Consider the following 10,187-nt stretch of genomic DNA (forward strand, 5'->3'; position numbering starts at 1 on the left):
ACTGGGAAGTCACATGACATGGGAACTATGGGGGAAATAATAAAGACAATAAAAAACCAAAATAAAGATTACGATACTACTTTAGGTCCAGGTACTTATAGTTTTAAAAGTATCTATTGTTTAAAAAGTGTATGACGCCGAAACATAATAAAGAAAGTGCAGCCTCATCTATTGCAGGAACAGCAGGGTGTGAACAACAGGTGCAGCGCGAGGAGCGACAGGTAAAGTTCAGCATCGCTACCCGGAAGACACTTTAATAGGCTAGTGAATCCTAACACACCTGTAGACCGGTCTGTTCAGAGATATACTTCGTCCTTCGCAAACGAAATAAGGTAAATCCATTTTTGGGCTACTTTAATCGTCTTCCCGCCCGTGAATGTTGTCATCTGCGATCTTTAGTTTCTGAGGGATTAATGAAGGCTTGTTTGGGACGTTGTGTTCATAGGATATAACTGGCTTCAGCTCGCCTTGTTATCAATGCTTTATGCTTTGTCTAAAGAAGATGTTCCCATTTCATGGTTATTTTCAATACTCAATGATAAGGGGACCGTGACAAAGAAAATACTACTATTATGTTAAGTATCTGTACAAACAATCAAATCGCAACGTTGTATAAAGGAGCATTTTCTAGAGGTCCAAATCTGTTTTATGTAATGAAACATTTAAAAGGTAAATGAATAACGTGAATGAAAGGCCTGAACACAAGGGCCACCAGTTAACCCATGTACTATTTCCTTGTGTATGTTCAGGAAGAATGGAAGATGATTTCATTACTGCGCAACAGGTGACCTAGAGAGGGCAGAGGATTTTCTCGCAATTCCCTCCCTCGGATTCTCTCTTCATGAATATCAAAGTCCGATCTTATTGAATTAAATAAAAAAAATCACAATATTATAGAACAGCTTTGGTGAACCTCTTTATATCGGCATCGAACAACTTTCCGTCAATAAGACTGAACATTGGAAAATGTAACGTTTCAGACTAAAAAGTAAAGTAGCTTGTTTGTGACTCAAAGTAAGGATCGTCCGTGAACGTCCTGTAGAGGGATATGCGGCTCACCTGCGTTGTTGTACTGACGTTTAGAGTTACAGAGCAACCAACACAATCCAAAACAACCAAGTAGCCTGCTGTTGAAGGTGTTATAACAAAATAAAATATATAAAATGTAAGCTTTCAAAATCGTTCATTAACTCGTTGTGCGATGGGATCAGGGGATTCTGGTGATATGGCTTTGGTGATATGTTTTTATAATCAACTTGGTCACAGAATTAAATAGTAGCCTATTCCATTTATTAAACTGGTGAGTCCTGCATGCTTAATTTTAACACCTGCTATTTTCATATGATGCAAGTTTGATCCTATGAAGTCTGAAATGTGGAATTGCATTTACATTTTGAAACAGCTTTACTTCAGAAACATGGATTTTGATGATCCCATTCCCTACATTATGTTACTACTAAATGTTGTAGTAAATGGTCAAGCTTTGCCCATCGATTGCTTGACCGCAGAGCAAGTAACATAGAACACCTTTGACCTTTAGAAAAAACCTACTGGTTCAAAATTTGAAGGGGATTTATTTGTTTTGCTCTTAAACTACGTCTTTGTAATGTAGAACTTAGTTCTACATTAAGCCATTATAGTTGCTTTATGGATCTGACAAGGTTGTTGTCTTTTGATCCTCAAAGCGAGGGCTGAACAACATGGACTACATGCACTATATGTGGTCCACCGTCTATAGAAAGCTAATGTATACCTTTTGTTTTCCATAGGGTGTTCAATGGCTGACCTGCAAGAGGAGTTCCAGGACCAGTTCCACGATGTGGTGAGCAGACTGGAGTCCCACCACTTCTTCCAATCCGATTGGGACATAGCGTCTTTCGCCGTGTTTTTCATCTTCATGGGTTAGTTACAAATGTGTATAGTGACTCGCATTGCTTCAACAGTTATACATTTTTGTGCAAATGCGATGGCAGACTTTGACCAAAAGCATTCACCGCATGAACCGTGCGAGAGCCCAGCTGGAGTCATGCTGGTCAGTGCAGTAAACGCACAGCGGCTGAAATGAGGTTTGAGCCCCTTCTCTGCGCCGCCATGACGCCTGGCATGTTGTACGTTCCTAGGTATGGTTCTACTGCTCGTGCTCTTGGTCCTTATCCGTTGCTGCTGCTGTTGCTGTGGCGATGAGAAGGTAGGCTATGCCAATGCAGTGCACAACACACGCACCGTATGGCGGTTTGCTTTCCATTTGCCTGCAGCGAGCGTGAGGTTTGATGTCATGCCGTTGTCTTGCTTCCAGCCAAGAAGAAGGAAGGTTGGAATTGAAAACATGGCCCTGGATTCCTGAGCGCAGAGATGTCTTGGTTCAGTTAGTTTCACAAAGGGCCAACGATGTTCCGGGTCTGTGTGCGCTCGCTGCTTTCCCGCGAGTGCACCCCATGCTATAGGTGTTGATTATATTCAACCATCTGATCGTCTCACATTGTACCCCTTTAAGCAACAAATGACAAGCACGAATCATCACAGCACTTTTTTCTATTCTATTTTTCTATACTATGGCATTAGAATTGTAACGTTAGGTGACGAAATGTCTGTTTGAAACATTTTTAAATTGTATAAATTGTTTTTAAATGTTGATTTTTATGCATAAATGATCTACATTAATGTCTGCAGTCCAAGTTTGAATGCATAACATTAACACCTAAACCACACTGGTAGTCAGGTTGTGTTTTAAAATAAGGAGTTGTGCCTCATCAATGGTTGGAAAATCCTTCTGAAAGGCATTTATTGCACAGACAATAGATTAATAATTTATAGCGTATATATATATATATCATTTATATTTTCACAAAATATGATTAGTTTCACAGGTAATCGTCAAGACAAGTAACGACAAATAAATACAAAATGTATGCACAAAACAAACTGGAATGATTGCATAAATATTTACGACACATTTACCTTCTATTAGCTTATTTAAGTCAGGGCTTTGTTGGTCTTAATACTACAACAGCAAAATAAAACAAAGTGGGTTGTTAGGCAGAAACACAAACCATCTTTTCTACCCATAGACCACGCACGTATGCAAGATTCATTCAATTCATAGCACTTCACGGGGGGGTGAAGACAGGGGACGAGCAACGGTCACTGATAAGTTGACAATGGTCAATACTGACACAGGTTTTGAGCTGACTCCATTTGCAGCTGAAGAACAACACCTCAAAACACATTGACTATACACGTGGTATTTCCAATACATCAATTCTGTTTTGCATATATATATATACTGTATATTAGATAATTTACTTTGCACAGGAGGTTAAAAGGGTCTGTAGTTCCACAGACTTGAGAACACGGATATCTGTGAAGTGTGGAGAATTATAAATTAGCGAGCAAATGTAAAGTCATAGGAAAAGTTAAATTTCTATCTCCTGACTTGCTTACCAGGATTGGCTATAAACACAGTATTCACTTTACACAGGTTCATCTTTACTGACTTTACTTTACAAATCCAGTAACCGAAAAGAACATTTTCCACCGGTAGATTAGCCCGCTACAAGTCACAGTCGGGCCTTATTGTAGACTGCAGGTATAAACGTCAGGGGTACTCACTTTGTCCTTGAGCTGCTGGCAGAGCTGCAGGGAGATGGTGAAGAAGACGAGCGTGTCGTTGAGCCAGGGCACCACGCACTCCACCTTGTGGACGTGGCTCACCTCGAACCGGTGGTTGTTGAGCTCGCTGGAACACAGGTCGTGTTTGTTAGGTTAGGGGGGGGGGGGGGCGGATCAGGCCACGGCTGGCGAGGAGCGGGTGACGCTCAGCGAGACCCCCGGGGGAAGGACGGGTAGACCCCGCACTAATCAAACATCTGCTCCGGTATTTATGATCCGACTATTTTAGGGTGCACGAGAAACCTTATTTTATCGAAAAAGCTGCATTTTTATAAGCAGCAGGAGGTTAAACAGGTTGGATGTTACAAAATGCCACAAAGTAGCCGCTCTGTGTTATAAGCCGCATCTAATCACGCCTCTTTGCCCGGAACACAAATTCTTGCATGAACCAAGAAATCCTATAAATAGTACAATGTTTCTGCGACCACACGGCGTCGCCGGTCGACTGATAGTTGAAATGAGCGTCTGCGAGTATTTGGAAACGATGCAGATTCAAGCTTTAGTAAAACCCTGAACCTAGACTTGGAAACATCTAGTGTGGTACTGGATTCAAACCCCAATGTCCCTTCTAACCTCTAGGAATCCCCTTAAGCAAAATACCTGGCAGGATGCAGAAGAATATCTGCTTAATAAATACCAATAGTAAATAGTGTTTGTGCCAGCGCTATGGCTTGTTTCAAGAAGCTCTCTACGAGCTAGACTTTCCATTGCAGATGGTAACTCGCACCCTGCAGGTCGAGCAGTACAGCAGAGGGACCCAACAACACATTGTTTTGCTTTGTAGTTAACTGAATAGCTGCACTTTAAGGGTATGGTAATATACTATTATAACACTAATGTCATTTTATATCACTAATTAAAAATCAAGCAAACTACGAACGCCAGATGCTTCAACTGTTCTCCCGGAGCCCGCCCTTCCTTGAAGACGTGGTGCAGATGAACAGAAGCCAGCGAGTCTTTAACCAACAAAAGCCCTGAAATAGCGATGTCAGCTCGGGTATTCACCGAGTCTTCACAATTCAGGGTGCGATAAATGATTGCTTTGAAGCCTGGCATTTAGGGCTGCAGTCAACAAAATAAAACCTGGGTCCACTGAGTTTCGACCAACTGATTGGTCAAGGGGGGAAAATAAAGATTTTTCCATCCGCACGTTTTTCTATATTTTTATCTGCACGTTATCTCCAGATTAACTTAACCGGCCACGGTGCACTCTACTGTATCTGGTAGCCTAGATAACAGGTAAATGCTGTTTGGAGGAAGTCACTGGTCTGGTTTAGGTCTAAAGATATCCCATCCAGCGAGTTTAACCGGGACGCGGTCGAAGGATCATGTCGTGTTACACACTGCTATGGAAAGATCTTTATTAAATAAAAGAACACTTACAACGTGGACCCAGGATTGTGCAACACTGAGCTTCCGGCTGGCTTGAAATTCTGAAAAAGAGGAGAACATTTTTCACTATTAAAGCTTCAGTAAAGATTTTAATTCTATCAAATAAACAGTTTTGGGAGTTCTGAGAAGGAGAGTGGCCTAGTTATCCCCCTGGGTGACAACAGCAATTGTATTCTTTGTTTTTAAGATAGTCGTCGTTGTTGTCCCTTCAACGGAACACAGAAGGATTTACACTTTTCTTTTCCTATTTTAGTAACAGTGGCAAAACGGCAGACATATTACCCCGTAATAAATAAATAAGCAATGTGTGGTTCTCTGCCCCTTTAAGAAACTCTCCACTTCTAACGTGGGTCTATACACGTACAACAGTAGACGAGACAACAGAAAGGATCAATACGTCTGACGGATTGACGTCATGAGCCAGGTGAGGTTGGTGCCAGGTGAGCGCGGATCCCGAGCCTTGCCTTGGTGGTGTTCGGCTGCAGCACATGGAGCTGGTACACGGCCAGACACAGCTTGCTGAGGTTGATGTAGAAATTCACCATGACGTCCCCTGGCATCGGAGGCGAGAACATTTTCTAGTGAGAAAGAAAGAGACAGAGTGAGAGCGTGAGAGCGAGAGAGCGAGAGAGCGACGCCACACCACGTTCATTGCTCCGTTCTGTTTTACCATCAGGCCGCTGGTCGCCAGCTCAGGCAGCGTCATGGAGGCTGGGGTGGTGAGGCGGTTGCGTGCTCGCGCCAGCTGCAGCATCACCGCATCCATGAGCTGTGAGGACAGCGGCAGATGACGCGTTGGTGCACATGCTGGACCCGTCGGAGTCATGTGTCACTCACAGGACGTTTCCTTCTTTTTTTATATGCATGCATGACACGCACTCTCAGACGCCCAACCTCTTATGCGTGATGAATGATTACTCATGTCAGCCAATCATGCCTAAAATGCAAGACGCACGGCACGTCCACACAACAAGAAATTAAACAAAAAACAGACCAACATCTTCCTCCCAGACCGTCATCGGTAGTCACCGTTTATAATTACACCACTAACTCTAGGCCTCCGATGTAGGGGCGGTATCATCTCAAGGCTGCTGACATCAGTCGTATTCGCCTGAGGATGCTGATAACGGCGGTATAAGCTGAAGGCTAACGCTATACGAGTGTAAGCGTAGAACATGGTAGAGTACGTTGTCTCGCGATCCCAAGATTGCCGGTTTGGTCCTCAACTACTAACGTACTAGTGAAAGTGTTGTTGAGCAAGATTACTTGCTCAAGCCCTGACTTCCTTGGGTTATATAAAGATAAAATGAGGATCTTCTTTACTGGACGCGGTCAGTTGAGCTATCCATCCATATCTCTCCACACACACACACACACACACACACACACACACACACACACACACACACACACACACACACACACACACACACACACACACACACACACACACACACACACACACACACACACACACACACACACACTAGAGTTTAAAAGGCAGAGTAAGAACATGTTGATAAGAATACATATGTATAAGTGTGTATTATACGTGTACAAGTATAATGTACATGTATACATTTGTGTATACGTGTTCATGTATGTAGAAGAGTGCAGGCCCCTCGGTGGAAAGACGGAGGTGTAAAGTCCACAGAGACCCCAGTTCATTCTACAGAACAGGACGTTCGGGTGATCAGGGGGGGGGGGTGATCTGGACCACCGACCTTGTTGACCTCAGCGCCGGTTCTAAAGCGATAGCTTTCGTCTCTGCTGCTCAGCAGCTGCAGCGCTTGGTTCACGTGGTTCCTGGCGTCTTGGATCTGCACCACAGACAAGAAGTATTATTATTATTGTCATCCTCCGGCCCTGACCACAGCCTTTTGGTTTTATCTTAACACTGATATTAAAAATGAATCTCTAGGAGTATTTTAACACTTAAAATAGGCACAGATTTTGGCCCTCACCACATAAACGCCCCCATGTAGTCTCCGTCAATAAATATATCGCCATCTGTCCTACAGCCGACAGGGTGGCCGTTCAGCGTAAACACTAAATCACGTCAAACATACCTGCTGCAGTTTCCACTGCTTGTCGTCCCGAAATTGAAAATGGAGAACTTGGCTACTTTTGGATACTTTCAGGTTTATGTCCTATAAAACAAACATATCAATAAATAAGAAGACCCTGGGCTTAAGGTGATGCGCATGTTTGTCCAGGCCCTCACACTCCAGGTGAAGTCACTTACTGCTTGGGCCAGAGCCTCTCCTTGAAGAGTGAGCACCCCTTTCACCTGGTCCATTCTGCGGGACAGGTGGACAGCGGTACTTTGATTTACTCGGTAAAGCAACAAAACTGCTGTAGGTACGATTATTAAAATATGCTCTGTGTAAGATTTGATAACTTGAAAAGAGAGAGCGCACAATATAAATAAAATATATTCTCCCAGAGCATTTCACTCACTCACAGCTGACTCACTGCTTTGGCATTCACAACAAATGAGACTGAAGTTATAGCTCTTCAATCTTTAGATCCAAGTTGTTAAAAAGTAAAGCATTCATCCGTTGCACATTGTGGTGATCTTACGTTGTGCTGCCGAGGACGAAGGTCTCCTGTTTGACCTGGCCGTCGAGGCCCGTCGTTGGCATGGAGAAGCGCCTGGACGCCTCCTAGAGACAACAGAGAAGGAACCATACATCTTAATACGTGTAGGTGAAAATAACACACCGCCGTCACTGGTGTGTGTGTATCGGTGGGCGAACGCGAGGCGTTTATTGTAAAACGTCTGGAGGTCAGAAAGATGCTTTATGAATGCAGTCCGTTTACATCTATCTACATCTAAGGGTTTTGTGAAGGGGAGCCAGGGGTTAATACAAGATGAACCAGGGCTACACACGCATGATCTACGCCTCAAGGTTACACACAGCGCTATGCAAAACCATTAAGATGACAAACAATAAACCAGTCATATTCATGTATTAAAACTAAGATTTCACTTCAATGTATAAAAGGCTATTGAGCCTGACCTTTGTAAAACCTGTATCTTTAGGCTAGACGGCTGGATCAAATTTTAAGTGGATCAAGACTTTCCTTCCATGTCTACCGTTTGAAATGACAATAACCCTGAACTTCATGTGGATTAGGCCTGCGACAGGGCTCTACTACACAAGAGAGAACTGAAATACTGCACAGGAAGTTTAAACCAGACATCTCTTGGTTATCGGCCTTCAGCCTAGATACACAGTACTGAGGCTTTCACTCAGGTTGATATCTTAATGCAACGTTTTTCAAATAAAATGTGGACGCACTGTGGGGAATAGCTCTTCACGTTGTTTCTTGTAGTGAGTATTTCAACCTATACCCCACTTAACCTCCCACCCCCGTCATTGTTTTGGTACCGAGACGTTTAACCAACACTGCATCTCAAATGTAAGCACCATTTTCTCTCAATAGTTCCAGGTGAGTGCTCGTGTGCCTTTAGGTCCAACGCCCTTGATGAGGTGTTGCTTTGCGACAGTTGGAGGGTGATGTTGTCACATTTTACTCGTCAATACCACTTAACACAATCTTTTTTGCATTTCATTTTGGGTGCGGTTTTACATATGCCCAGATGTGCTTCCACGCCACCTTCAGATGTATTTCAAATAAACAAACTGAAAAGTATGTTTGCACAAGTATATATGTACCTTGAGGATATCCTGCAGCTGCTTAAGTACAGAGTGTACCTCTTCCTTCAGTAGCCAGTTGAATTCCTCCTCCTGCAGACAGAAACGGGGAGAAAACATTACTTCTAATGAGTGGTTCCCACTATAAACTGAACAGTTTGTGCTTGCCCATGGTGTGTCAAAAATGTGTAATTTTAATTTAACATGGTAATAATGCAAGGCATGGCAAGTTATTTATATAGCACATAGACAAGGTCTACATTCTCTTCACAAAAGGTAAAAAGCACATCAACTAAGGACAATCATTAAAATATATACTTGGAAAAAACGCACGTCTACACCGGTGTTTACCCTTCTTGTTGGGTGTGAAGTTATGCCCCGTACAATTTGAATTGTTTACTTCTAAACCCTCAGTTAGTCCCTTAGTTACAAATAACTTCTCACACGCTAACCACACTCCACAGGCGCAGAGATTAACCATTCGTTCACTCTTTAACTCCGGCCATTACCCTTAGTAAATGGAACCCACGTGAATTAGATATGCCAATCCCATGACAGAAACCTTGATTAGATTGTCCCGCTACAAGCAACGACCCATAGACGGCAGTTTTTATTATAACGTAATCCCATGGGCAGGGGAGCCTTCAAAACCGTGCGCACAATGTATACAATCCTACAATATTAGATGTTTGAAAAGTATATAATGCCAACTATTTCCAGTCAGGCAGCAAAGTGTGTATCTTATATATTCCAACTATGGTGGATGAACGCTAGAATGGCCTGATAATAATAAAGGCTTCAACGAACACATAAACGTAACGTGCAGTGATGCTTTCTTTGCACGGCCATGTATACATTATTCCCCTGATTGCTTTACATGCTGAACAACAATATAAAAATATGTGAATTCTGATTTAATTCAAATAATGAATTGCAGTTATGTCTGTCAGTCTGTCAGCTAACCCGCTAGCAATGCAGCTAAATAACAGTGTGCGTCGTTGCAGACAGGGCATCTTACCATCACTGCTCGCTCCACCTGATTGGCAGCCGACATCTTGGGCACTTCGGACAGTGACCTCTGAGGGTTTAACATGTTTACTAAAGAGAGGCAGAATGCGTCGCTGCGGTTCTCCTTCTCCTCTCCTTCTCCTGGCCAGCTGACGGAGACGCTGATCAACGTTAGCCCCGCCCACTAATCCTCCGTGAGAAAGGCCATTGGTCAGATGGATCTCCTCCGCCCACGTGTGCAATGCACGGCCCCTTGGCGTAGCGGGACGGCTATGACCATATAATAATGCGTTCATTGAGTCCCATTGTTGCACACAAGGTGCGTTGTGGACGAACAGCAGCATAGACATGCGTTTGTTCAAACCCTTATGAACGTAGTAGTGTTCAAGTTTATTGGATTTAACAAGCTATGAGGGACGGAAGCAATACTATTCCAAACCCAACTTTGTCTGTACA

At 43.2% G+C, this 10,187-nt stretch overlaps 2 protein-coding genes across 3 annotated transcripts; one reads left to right on the plus strand and one right to left on the minus strand.

Annotated features, from left to right (window-relative positions):
* Positions 1 to 106: 106 nt before the first annotated feature.
* smim22 (small integral membrane protein 22) lies at positions 107 to 2,661 on the plus strand. Of its 2 annotated transcripts, none has more exons than XM_060045941.1 (4): positions 107 to 221; positions 1,770 to 1,901; positions 2,121 to 2,188; positions 2,297 to 2,661. In XM_060045941.1, the coding sequence occupies exons 2-4, from the start codon at positions 1,778 to 1,780 to the stop codon at positions 2,342 to 2,344; spliced, it is 240 nt and encodes a 79-aa protein (XP_059901924.1). In that variant the 5' UTR covers positions 107 to 221; positions 1,770 to 1,777; the 3' UTR covers positions 2,345 to 2,661. The 2 variants fall into 2 exon arrangements, with proteins under 2 accessions (XP_059901924.1, XP_059901923.1); XM_060045940.1 differs by having other exon boundaries at positions 173 to 332.
* A 93-nt stretch (positions 2,662 to 2,754) lies between these two features.
* Positions 2,755 to 9,926, minus strand: rogdi (rogdi atypical leucine zipper). The gene is made up of 11 exons (XM_060045938.1): positions 9,742 to 9,926; positions 8,745 to 8,816; positions 7,645 to 7,727; positions 7,307 to 7,361; positions 7,131 to 7,211; positions 6,786 to 6,881; positions 5,732 to 5,830; positions 5,526 to 5,639; positions 5,053 to 5,102; positions 3,610 to 3,736; positions 2,755 to 3,358 (listed from the first exon to the last, which is right to left on the minus strand). Exons 1-11 carry the CDS (start codon positions 9,814 to 9,816, stop codon positions 3,317 to 3,319), a joined length of 894 nt encoding a protein of 297 aa, XP_059901921.1. The 5' UTR covers positions 9,817 to 9,926; the 3' UTR covers positions 2,755 to 3,316.
* Between the last annotated feature and the right edge of the window lie 261 nt (positions 9,927 to 10,187).

Source organism: Gadus macrocephalus, chromosome 2, assembly GCF_031168955.1.
Source record: "Gadus macrocephalus chromosome 2, ASM3116895v1".
Lineage (NCBI taxonomy): Eukaryota > Metazoa > Chordata > Actinopteri > Gadiformes > Gadidae > Gadus > Gadus macrocephalus.